The sequence below is a fragment of the Notothenia rossii genome (assembly GCF_949606895.1).
Source record: "Notothenia rossii genome assembly, chromosome: 4".
Taxonomy (NCBI): domain Eukaryota; kingdom Metazoa; phylum Chordata; class Actinopteri; order Perciformes; family Nototheniidae; genus Notothenia; species Notothenia rossii.
Window position 1 is genome coordinate 81,812,058 of NC_136902.1, and position 10,274 is coordinate 81,822,331.

The following is a 10,274-nucleotide window of genomic DNA, read 5'->3' on the forward strand; positions in this document are numbered from 1 at the left end:
GTAGAGACACGACATACTGATATACACCTGAACATCAGCAGGAGAGGACTCTTTAAAGTAGAGACACGACATACTGATATACACCTGAACATCAGCAGAATACAGTTTTTCCTCTTGTGTCAACAGATTGTGTCTGGTGTGTGTACTCACTCCATGTGGAAAACAGGAACTCCCGGATGATGTTTACAGACTCCCTTCTGCCTTCTGTCTTTCTGGAACAGAGTTGTACTGAAAGTCCAAACTGGCAGACAGGTGATGACATTTGAACTCTGCCTGTCACAGAAACAGTTTACTACATTACAGCATCCTCTATTCTTACAAGAAGCCGATCTTTTCATCGCCTTCTTCAGGAATGTATACAAATCCATGTGTGTACCCGTATTGTCAGCTTGTTATCTGCCATTCATGTGAAGTGATGCCCCGTTGCTCTTTACTGCTGCTGGTCCCTGAAAGCTACCAAATTGTATTTTGTTGTATTCCTACATTGAGGTAAGTGTTTTAGAAACTAATGCAGCTGATGCCCTCCTCTGGCTATTAACGGTATTGCAGCTTTTGTTGGTTGGTTATAACCTTAATATATACAGTCTATGGTTATAATCTTAAAATGTAAGAGATGCATCTTCATTCTTATTCATTTAGTCAATGCTCAATGTTTGTTTTTTTATTTTCTTTATAATAAAGCAATAGCCACCCCCCAATATAAATCCATTGTGGAGTAAAACACAAAAGATGACTGAAACCAAACAAACACTGTTGTTAAAGGATCTCAGGACAACAATGTAAAATATGCAAAAAATCATATTTAGAAAATGTATGAACAAATCCATTAGGAGATGATTACAGTAAGTGCTCAGAAAATGTCATCCATTTTCACTTTATCAAATGATCTGCATTTACCTTATTGTATCATATTTATTGAGGGAAGACAGCCACACACACACACACCCACATCTTATACACTGACAAAAGTTCATTGCATTTAGTGGGTCTTTAAATGTTTGTCAGCAGGTAACATATAAAAACAATAAATATAAAAACAACAAATGCACATAAAAGCTGATATTCCATAATATTCGATGTTGTGTTGATTAATGGTAGAAAAGGTAAACAGAAGAATGAATCTATAATTCAGCAAGTACAAAAGCACCAAGAATCACCCGAGACAAACATGCATACATACTATGATATCAATCCAGACTAATTTAGGAATAAATTATTCACCCATACCATTACCTTTCATCCATAACCTACAACTCCCATCCGTTTCAAATCTCATGATATTCTCAGTTTTTTCCTGTTTCGAAAGTTACTTGCTTGTTCCCTCCAATGCATATGGTTTCAAAGAAAAGCACACTACATTAAAAATGACTGATTTGAAGTCTCTTAGTGCTGATTGTAAGACATGACAAACGTAATGTAGTTTTGCCGCAACTCCAATGTAACGGAAAGCATAGGACAACATGTTCATTGCACTGTTGATTCAGGGACTGACAGACTGTTTGATATCCTCATCAACGTCCATTGTATGACATTATCAAAGCTAAAATTACACCAACTTGAACAAGTCACTTTATCACTTATGTTTTCACTGTTTTGAGCATCACACTTTGATCACTCATGAATTCTCTGATGGAATATAACAGAGCAGGCTGTATTTGTATCTATCTTTTCCATATAGCACATTTCCATTCCAAGTGACACTGATTTCCATGATGCAGGTTAACCCTGACTCAATCATCTGTCTGGGTCATTTCTCTAAGGCACTCCTTTAAGTTCCCCACCCGGTCTCGATTCTTAACTTCAGCGGTCTTTATTGCCTGCTGCAGCAGCCGCTGCGTCTCGTCCAGCCCCCCCACCTTCGGCATGTGGTAGCGGAACAGGAAACCGGCCAGCTGATTGTCGTGGCAGTCCGGGGCGAGCAAGCCGCACAGAAAGCGCAGGAACATGTCGTAGTGGCCCAGCGGGGAGCTGAGGGTCCGCGCTAAGGCACTCTGGACGACGCCGGCCACTGATCTGGTATGATCCTTGGATGCGAAGAACTTGGTTCTCGGCAACAACATGCTCTCCAGAACATTTTTGGACTCTTCGCGAAACATTGTGAAGACGTACACAGCGGCCATGAACTCCTGGAGGGGAGAAGACGTTGTTTTGATTCAGTTCTAATCCTGTGTCCCATTGTTAATTGTTCTGTTATTTGTTCGTATTTAAAAATATTCCTCTTCCCTTTTATTTGTTGTGTACGAATAGCGCATGTAAATGGTTTGCAAAGGCTAAAATCCCAAAGTTTTTTCCAGAGGGAGTTTCTCTCCCACACACCCCCTTTAACTAAATTGTGAATGTTTTTTTTTCATGTTTTATAATACCAGTACAGAATTCAAATAAGTTTTATGATACTCAGGTGCTGTAAGATGGAGAGTTGTACCTGCACGCTGAAGTGTACGAAGCAGAACTTCTTCCCATCTGAGGAAGGGAGCTCGGTGCACAGACCGGACAACAACGTGACCTCCGTGAAGCTCACACCGTACTCCTTCACGTCCTCTTCACAGAACACACTGATGTCCTTCTCTAGCATCTTGAAGGCCATCTTCCCGATCTTAGTCGCCACGTGTTTATCTTCAGGGGACCATTTCTGAGTGGAAAAGAAACATCGAAGTGAAACATTCTGATGTTTTGGTTAGCTATTAGCTGCTCCGCAAATGTCTCTTTTGTCTACTAATTAAGTCAGTCAAACTACATTGTTTGTTTTGTTAAAACTCTGCCATACAGGTGTTGGAGGCTAGACTTTGATTTTAAATCAGCGCCAATCAAAATGAAAGAGATGGCACAGGTGTTCATGATATTGTATCCCTGAATGTTAAATGTAAAAAGTATTGAAAAGTAGATTCAGCCTGACCCCTTAGCAATTAGGCGTTCTATTTTCACGAACAAAGGGGGTTACGTTAATATAACTAATCTAACTGAGATGATAAAAAGACACAGACAAAAAAATATACCAGTTCATTTTCCGCCTTTCCGTAGTAGAACTCCAGCCTGCGATTCATTTGGACGACCAAAACATTGATGTAGAACGGCGTCAGCCTGGGGGGGTTCTCCCCATAGCCCCGACGTTTGAAGCTGCGCTTGAACATCGTGGCCACCATCCAGCACACGAAGGGTTGTCGGGTGAGAATAACGAGGGACGGGAGGAGCTTATAATGCGCCACGATCTTTGCTGCTAGCGCTGCGTCTTCATAACGCTTGGTCAGGTATTCATCCTTCATCGTGTCACTGGAGAAAAGAGGGGGAGAAAAGATCAAAATGGTCTAGAACTGCAAAAAAATAGTATAACTGTACATAATCAAAACTAATAAATGGATGGGCTAAATAAGTCGATACAGGATACTTAAAATATCTGCAAATATAATTTAAGAAAATGATTAGAGCAGATGTGTCCAAACGTTTTTCAGAGAGGGCCGCATACAGAGAAATATACGAATGGCTGGGCCACTCCCTAGAGGTGAGGTATATTGCCTCATAAGATCAGTTATAAGTAAGCTAAATTAATTAGGTATAGTGTGCTTGATACTTGAAAATGGCTTTAGAAAAAGAACAGCCTATATCACAGCTCGCTGGGGTTTCATTTGTTCTGTTGGCAGCTCATCCCTTAAAACAGAAGCCTCAGAGTGATTATAATAAGGGGAAATGTGAAGGGTATATTCCAAGCTTGTTATGCAAATAAGTAATTGGGCCTTTTTTCTTATCAGCTAAGATTTGTTAGAAAATGTTCCCAACTTTAATTGACTGAATTTATTTAAAGTGGGCTTATTAACACATGAATACTACTGTGTCATATATTTGTACATGTATATTTAAGAAGTACAATATAAGACAAGTACAAGTTTCATTTGTTACATTATACTTTTTTAAATTTGCGGGCCGCATTTGGCCACAGGGCCGTAGTTCAAATAGACACCCCTGGATTCGAGTCTGTACCTAACACAAACACACTGTCCATCTACACACACCTGAAGCCCTGTATCTCTGTGAAGACATCAATGAACTGAGGTGGTATTTGGGAGATAGCAGTCCGTCTCCCCAGGATCCAAACGCAAGCCCCACGGAGCACAGTGCCTCGGACGATATTCACAACCAGGACGCCGGGAGTTGCTTTGGTGACATTGTCATTTATTACTGGAGCATTCTGTACAGAAAACACAGGAGAAATAAATCAGTCTTCGTCATTCATCAGATAAGGAAACCAGAAAGCAGCGTTTAAAACACTCCTGGATTGTTTACTTGCCAACTGCTTACGATACAAACTGCTTTATTTACTAATTATTAGCTCACCTTCAAGAACTGTAAAGTGATATAAAGATTTTAAACTTGACGGTGGTTGGTTTTTAATGCTCATTTTTTGTGTTACAGTTGTGAATGGGTTTTAGCTGTGGTGTGCAGATGGCTTACCAGCCAGTCCAGAGGTTCTCGGTAACAATCAAGTGAGTCCATTACGACGACAAATTTACAGTCCTCGTCCTCCAGGTATTTCATGTCTTTGCACTCAGGATAATAATATTCCAACACATCCATGATGGACATCGTCTTTGCGATATGATTTTCATTTTGTCGCAGGGTCCAGAAATTCCGGAAAGAAAGCTTGAAAACGAACTGCAGATCCTGAGCAAACATGGACAAAAAAATGTTGTCAGTCACAACAAATAGGTCAAAAAAACTAACTTGTTTTTGTTGATTTACCTTATTTGCACGCATTTCTGCCCAATTCAGGCAGAATTTCGCCTTAGACACAGACATGCCCATGCCTGCAAAGCCAGTGGTGACCACGGTCCTCGCTGGTTGACCATCTTCCTTTTGTAGTCGCAACAGATCGTTCAGCCCGACGAAGGTGTGGGGACTGGGGACCTTGAGGTGGGTTGGTGGATGGGGTCGGAATTCATGGGAGGGGTCAACTCCTCCATAACCACAGGTGGAAATCTGGGGCTCTACGTAGATGGATTCGAATAAATTCTGCTTTCCAGCTTGAACAACCCCCTCGTGGATATATTTGTGTTTTCTGGACAATTCCTGCTGCAGTTGAAAACGGACCAGCGCTGTCAGTGCAGAAAGACAAAGTGGAAAGTAAGAAAACGACGTTTGGTTTGGAAGGTGTAAGCGGTGATAACACATATCACATTTGAGAAAGGTAGTACTTCAGTATTGTGTGTTACAGTCAAAATCCTGTGGTCTTCAGATGGTGGAAATTACAAAATAGCTTGTTGTTCTATTTAAATGTTAGCTTGTCAAAAAGCTGCATTTTAAACAGAGGTGGTTACACATTTTATTATTAAGGCTTTTACAATGTAACCAGCACATTCATTTTGAAAATGTTGCATATTGTTTCAATGGAACAACATAAAGGATAAAATGCTTGTGTCTGATTTGCTGCAGGACGTCCTGATAATGCACACGCTGCAGCCAATCAGATTATTTACATTTGTGCTACTTGCCTCTTTTACACGTAATACGTAGTGTGTCTGCCTCTTCTGTCTTGCCGATGCTTTTCAGGGTTTGTATTGTATGCGACAGGGAACGATCCTGTCCTGCAAAACAGAATTTAATCAAAAAGAATACTGGTAAGCAACCATTATAAGACCCTGTCCTCTCCATAAGGCTTGTCAATTATTCCTTAACATTGCATTTGACTGTAAATGAAACGATAACTATTCAAGTCTTAAAGCTAAATTCAATTTTTCCTTAACAATAAAGGTCACAAAGTGTTTAGTCTAAAGCTGCTATCCCAACAGTCAAAATGTGTCCCTCTCCATTTTAAGCTCCATCTGTACAGTACCATTCACAATTAATGTTCAATAGATGTGTTTAGATACCGAGTTTCTCCAGGATCATGTCCACAAAATCAAGAAGGTCCCCCTCCATCGCTTGTTTCTGACTAAGGTCTCGTTCCCACTGGTAAAACCACGTCTTGAATGTTAAGAGGTCTTTAAAAGGGAGCAATGTCAAAACATTCTGGATACTCTGCAGACAGAGAGAAGGTAGAACAAAAACACAAGTTAACATTTTGTCTCAGATATTATGTCGGCGTCTCGTTGGCCGTATTAAGGGGGTGCAACCATTACATTTTTATGATATATCAACAAGCTTGTTTTTTATACAAAAAAAACACCTAATTACCCAAACCACACAGAATTAGCTAACTTTTTTTATGTTTGTTTATAATGTTATAAACATGAATAGTAAATTCTCACCTTGAAGATATGGGGCAGGGCCTGCTCTGGGTGTAGTGTGCCTGGCTGGCTATCCTCACTAGTTGTTTCTTCTGGTTCAACCGGCATAGGTGGTTCTGGGGAATCAGCCAACAAAGGTTCATCTGCATCCTCCAAGTCATTTTCTGGAACATCCCCCAGATCAGAAGACCTGATAGACAACAAGGCAACGCAAGTTTATTTATATAGCACTTTTCAACAAAGTGCTTTTCAAAAATGAAAGACATTAATAATAATAATAATAATAATAATAATAACTTGAATTTATATAGCGCCTTTCATAACCTCAAGGTCGCTTTACAAAGAAACATACAAGGACAAGACATAAAACATAAAAAACATAAACATAAAACAGGGGGCAGAAATGGAAGTGTAAGTGGGGGGGGGGGGAGTGAGTTATTGTTGGAAGGCGATGTTGAACAGATGAGTTTTAAGGGTTGATTTGAAGATGTTGAGAGGAGGGGCGTTGCGGATTTCTGCAGGGAGGGAGTTCCAGAGGGTGGGGGCAGCGACACTGAAGGCACGGTCCCCGAAGGTGCGGAGGCGTGAATGGGGAATGGAGAGCAGGCCGGAGTCTGAGGATCGAAGGGTGCGGGACGGGATGAGGAGATCTGTGAGGTACTGAGGGGAGAGGGCATGGAGGGATTTGTAGGTGAGGAGGAGGAGTTTGTAGGCGATGCGGGACTTGACCGGGAGCCAGTGGAGGTTGAAGAGAGTGGGGGTGATGTGCTGCCAGGGCTTGGTGCGTGTGAGAACCCTGGCAGCTGAGTTCTGTATGTAATGGAGCCTGTCCAGGGTTTTGCTGGGAACCCCGGACAGGAGTCCGTTACAATAGTCCAGGCGTGAGGTAATGAAACAATGAATGAGCTTCTCAGCAACAGAGTCGGAAAGAGCATAAAACACATTAGAAACATTAAAAAGCAAAGATAATAAAACATGAATAACACAGGTACATGAATCAAAGTTACAGTGCAGCGTAAGATGTGAATAGTTCAATTAAAAGCAGCGGCAAAAATAAATGTTTTCAGCCTGGATTTAAAAGTAGTAAGTGTTGCAGCGGACCTGCAGGTTTCTGGTAGTTTGTTCCAGATATTTGGCAATATCACTAACCAGATTCTCACATTCCTCTACCCCTAGTCTTCCTGTGAAATTATAGTTATTTTGATATTCCTCTCATCCTTCTCTTTCATCCATTTTGCATCCCCAGACAACACATTTCCCCTGTTTTACTGTTACCTGAACCCATCTTTGACCTTTAAACCACTTTTCTTTTCAATTCCCAGAATTAGTATATTTAAACCTGTTTTAAGAATCTTTGGCCTTTAAACCACAACAGTAAGAAAGGTAAGGTGAGAAAGAGATAATCATCATGATGTTTAGCTGCATTTTGGCACTTGTAGAAAAAAAACACACATTTTGCAACACCTATGTTTGGTTATTGAATGTTTTAATATATTCAAAACATAAGTTTACAACTAATTTAAATGTTTTCACATATAAACTAATGTGATGATACAACTCATTAAATGTTAAATTACGTTGGTAGCAAAGAATCGATTTCCAATGATTTTTAACAGATAATAAATATCATTTTGAAATGTATCTGCATCAAAAAAGTGTGTGTGTGTGTGTGTGTGTGTGTGTGTGTGTGTGTGTGTGTGTGTGTGTGTGTGTGTGTGTGTGTGTGTGTGTGTGTGTGTGTGTGTGTGTGTGTGTGTGTGTGTGTGTGTGTGTGTGTGTGTGTGTGTGTGTGTGTGTGTGTGTGTGTGTGTGTGTGTGTGTGTGTGTGTGTGTGTGTGTGTGTGTGTGTGTGTGTGTGTGTGTGTGTGTGGGTCCTTCACCTTGTGTCAATGACAAGACCTCCTGCTTGTTTGGTGTGCTGAGTGTTCATGGTGTAGTAGGTCTCTGGAGAGTCTGGGCGAATCATTTGCATCCTGGACAAAACATGTGGGACACCAATCTGGTTAACCTGTGACTAGTAATTATTTAGTCACTGAAAGTAATACCTCCCTTCAATATTTACAAGTTGACTTTTTGGAGCAACAAAGAGCAAAATCTCTGCTTTTACATCAAAAAAGAAAAGTACAATTTTGGCATTCAAAAGTGAATCCTTTCCTTGACATTTGTATGCATCAGCTGTACAACTCTACAAAACCATTTCTCATGGGCAAGTGTACATAGTTATATATATTGGGTATAATATATGCGGGTGTTAACATTTCACTGTTTAGTCAAAGTAGCAGATACTCATGTAAAGTTGAATATGTACAGAAACTCCCGGTATGATGTTCCAGCTGTTCAGAAAGGCTAATAAAAGAAACCCCACCTATTCAAATTCAAGTCCCTGCATATTGACTTGCATAATATATTAAAATGTCTACTTAGGTGTATGAGGTAGGAAAACAGACTTGTGCATAGTCATTTTTGAAAACGTTCTCACTGCCATCTAGCGCTCAGAAAGGACTAAAGTACATTAATGTAAACTTTGGCCTGCTGGTCTCAGGAATTTGTACGAGCCATCTTTGGTTAAGTGGCCAAAACCTTGAGATAATCCTCAAATTCTAAAAAAAAGACTCAGTACCTTGTCCCATCATTAATAAGCACGTCAGGTTGCACCACAGGTAATGGAGGATGGAAGGTAACAGCAATCCCTTCCTCTTTTCCCTCCTCTTCGTCCTCCATCGTGTGATCACTGTCACTCTTCATGGAACCATAGCTGGAGGGTGGCCTCGTCCACTTCTTCTTTTCCTCTTCCCCATTATCATGCCTGAAAAGGCTAAAGGGATAGAAACATTTTGTTAGCATACCACTGGGTGTGACATTGCTTTAAGATAAAGAGATCATTTAGTAATGGACCAAATGTTACAGATATATGTCCAAGAATACTGTTTATAAGTCGTAGGTGATCAAAGACTGGCAGAGTAATTTAACAAGATGTAAAATATCTGGCCCATAAGGGTGGAATGACATTTAGGCCATGTGTTTATTTTACTCCTTATGACAGACTTTCTTGAAAATAGATTGTATCTATCAAAATAGCGGAGCTTGAGTCTCAAAATGATGAGGCTTTTAGTAGTCATTATGAAAAGAATGTTATTATAACAAGTTGCTCATTATACTGACTTACAGGATGCTTTTTCCTCATCAGTGTCGAAAATAGAGTTCCATTAATAAATGACAGTTGAAATAACCCGTGTGTGGTTGTAGTAAAGCAGTATTGACTCTCACCTATACCAACGTTAGCAGTGAATTAACTCATAGTAGTGTAATACAGTTGTACAGGTATATTAAAAACAAGTAAAACAACCCACAAGGCGGGTAATTTAGCATTTGACGAAACATAGCGAGTGTGAAATGTCCTGAAGTGACAGAGGATTAAAGATGGCAGGTGAACTATCCTTCATGTCAAAAAGTGTAAGACAACACCCACCTTTCAACTTCAGTGTCCGGGTCCATGTTCCTGGTCGTAGAAGACTCTTAAACTGCAGCTGTGGAATTAATTGATATCAACTAAATCCTCCTTTTCGCAATAACTTCACATGAAATGTAATTTCCTCCGTGGCAAGATGAAGGCTCTCCACCCTTCCTAGTGAAAACATTGAAACTCAAGATAACATGGCGGTTTCACGAGTAAGAGATCCGTTAGAAATTAGCGTTTAGCAGCAGATAATCGAGGTAAACATAGTAAACTATACAGTGTAAGATCATTTCCCCAGTGGTTTATTTTAACTTATTTCCTCTTCGTTTTGTCAGTTATAACTTTCGGTTTAAGTTCCGCCAGCATCAACATGACGACTTCCGACGCACTTCAGAATAAAAGCATGCTATCGACAAAACGCACATCCAAACTCCTCCTTACACATACTTTACTTAAAATCATCAAATGTTTTGATATGCAAGAATACTACTACCGGTAGAAAACATATATTTGGTAGGATGTTTAATTGGAAACACCGGTAATAAAATAATAGAAAAACTAAAAATATTTTGCTTTTATTCTGAAGGGTTTTGAGGCATATA

General features: G+C 40.0%; 1 protein-coding gene across 1 annotated transcript; it reads right to left on the reverse strand.

The window, feature by feature from the left end:
* Window positions 1-892: 892 nt before the first annotated feature.
* On the reverse strand, window positions 893-10,058 carry nlrc3l (NLR family, CARD domain containing 3-like). The gene is made up of 12 exons (XM_079675721.1): window positions 9,685-10,058; window positions 8,836-9,030; window positions 8,096-8,188; window positions 6,237-6,405; window positions 5,859-6,006; window positions 5,481-5,573; window positions 4,732-5,084; window positions 4,444-4,653; window positions 4,005-4,180; window positions 2,994-3,267; window positions 2,423-2,629; window positions 893-2,126 (listed from the first exon to the last, which is right to left on the reverse strand). The coding sequence occupies exons 1-12, from the start codon at window positions 9,708-9,710 to the stop codon at window positions 1,731-1,733; spliced, it is 2,340 nt and encodes a 779-aa protein (XP_079531847.1). The 5' UTR covers window positions 9,711-10,058; the 3' UTR covers window positions 893-1,730.
* Window positions 10,059-10,274: the final 216 nt, after the last annotated feature.

Coding starts and splice junctions, on each gene's coding strand:
- nlrc3l (XM_079675721.1), bottom strand. CDS start 9,710: ATGGACCCGGACACTGAAGTTGAAAG. Junction 5,085..5,480: donor ACGTATTACGTGTAAAAGAG/GCAAGTAGCACA, acceptor CTGCACTGACAG/CGCTGGTCCGTTTTCAACTG. Junction 4,181..4,443: donor GAGAACCTCTGGACTGGCTG/GTAAGCCATCTG, acceptor TTTTCTGTACAG/AATGCTCCAGTAATAAATGA.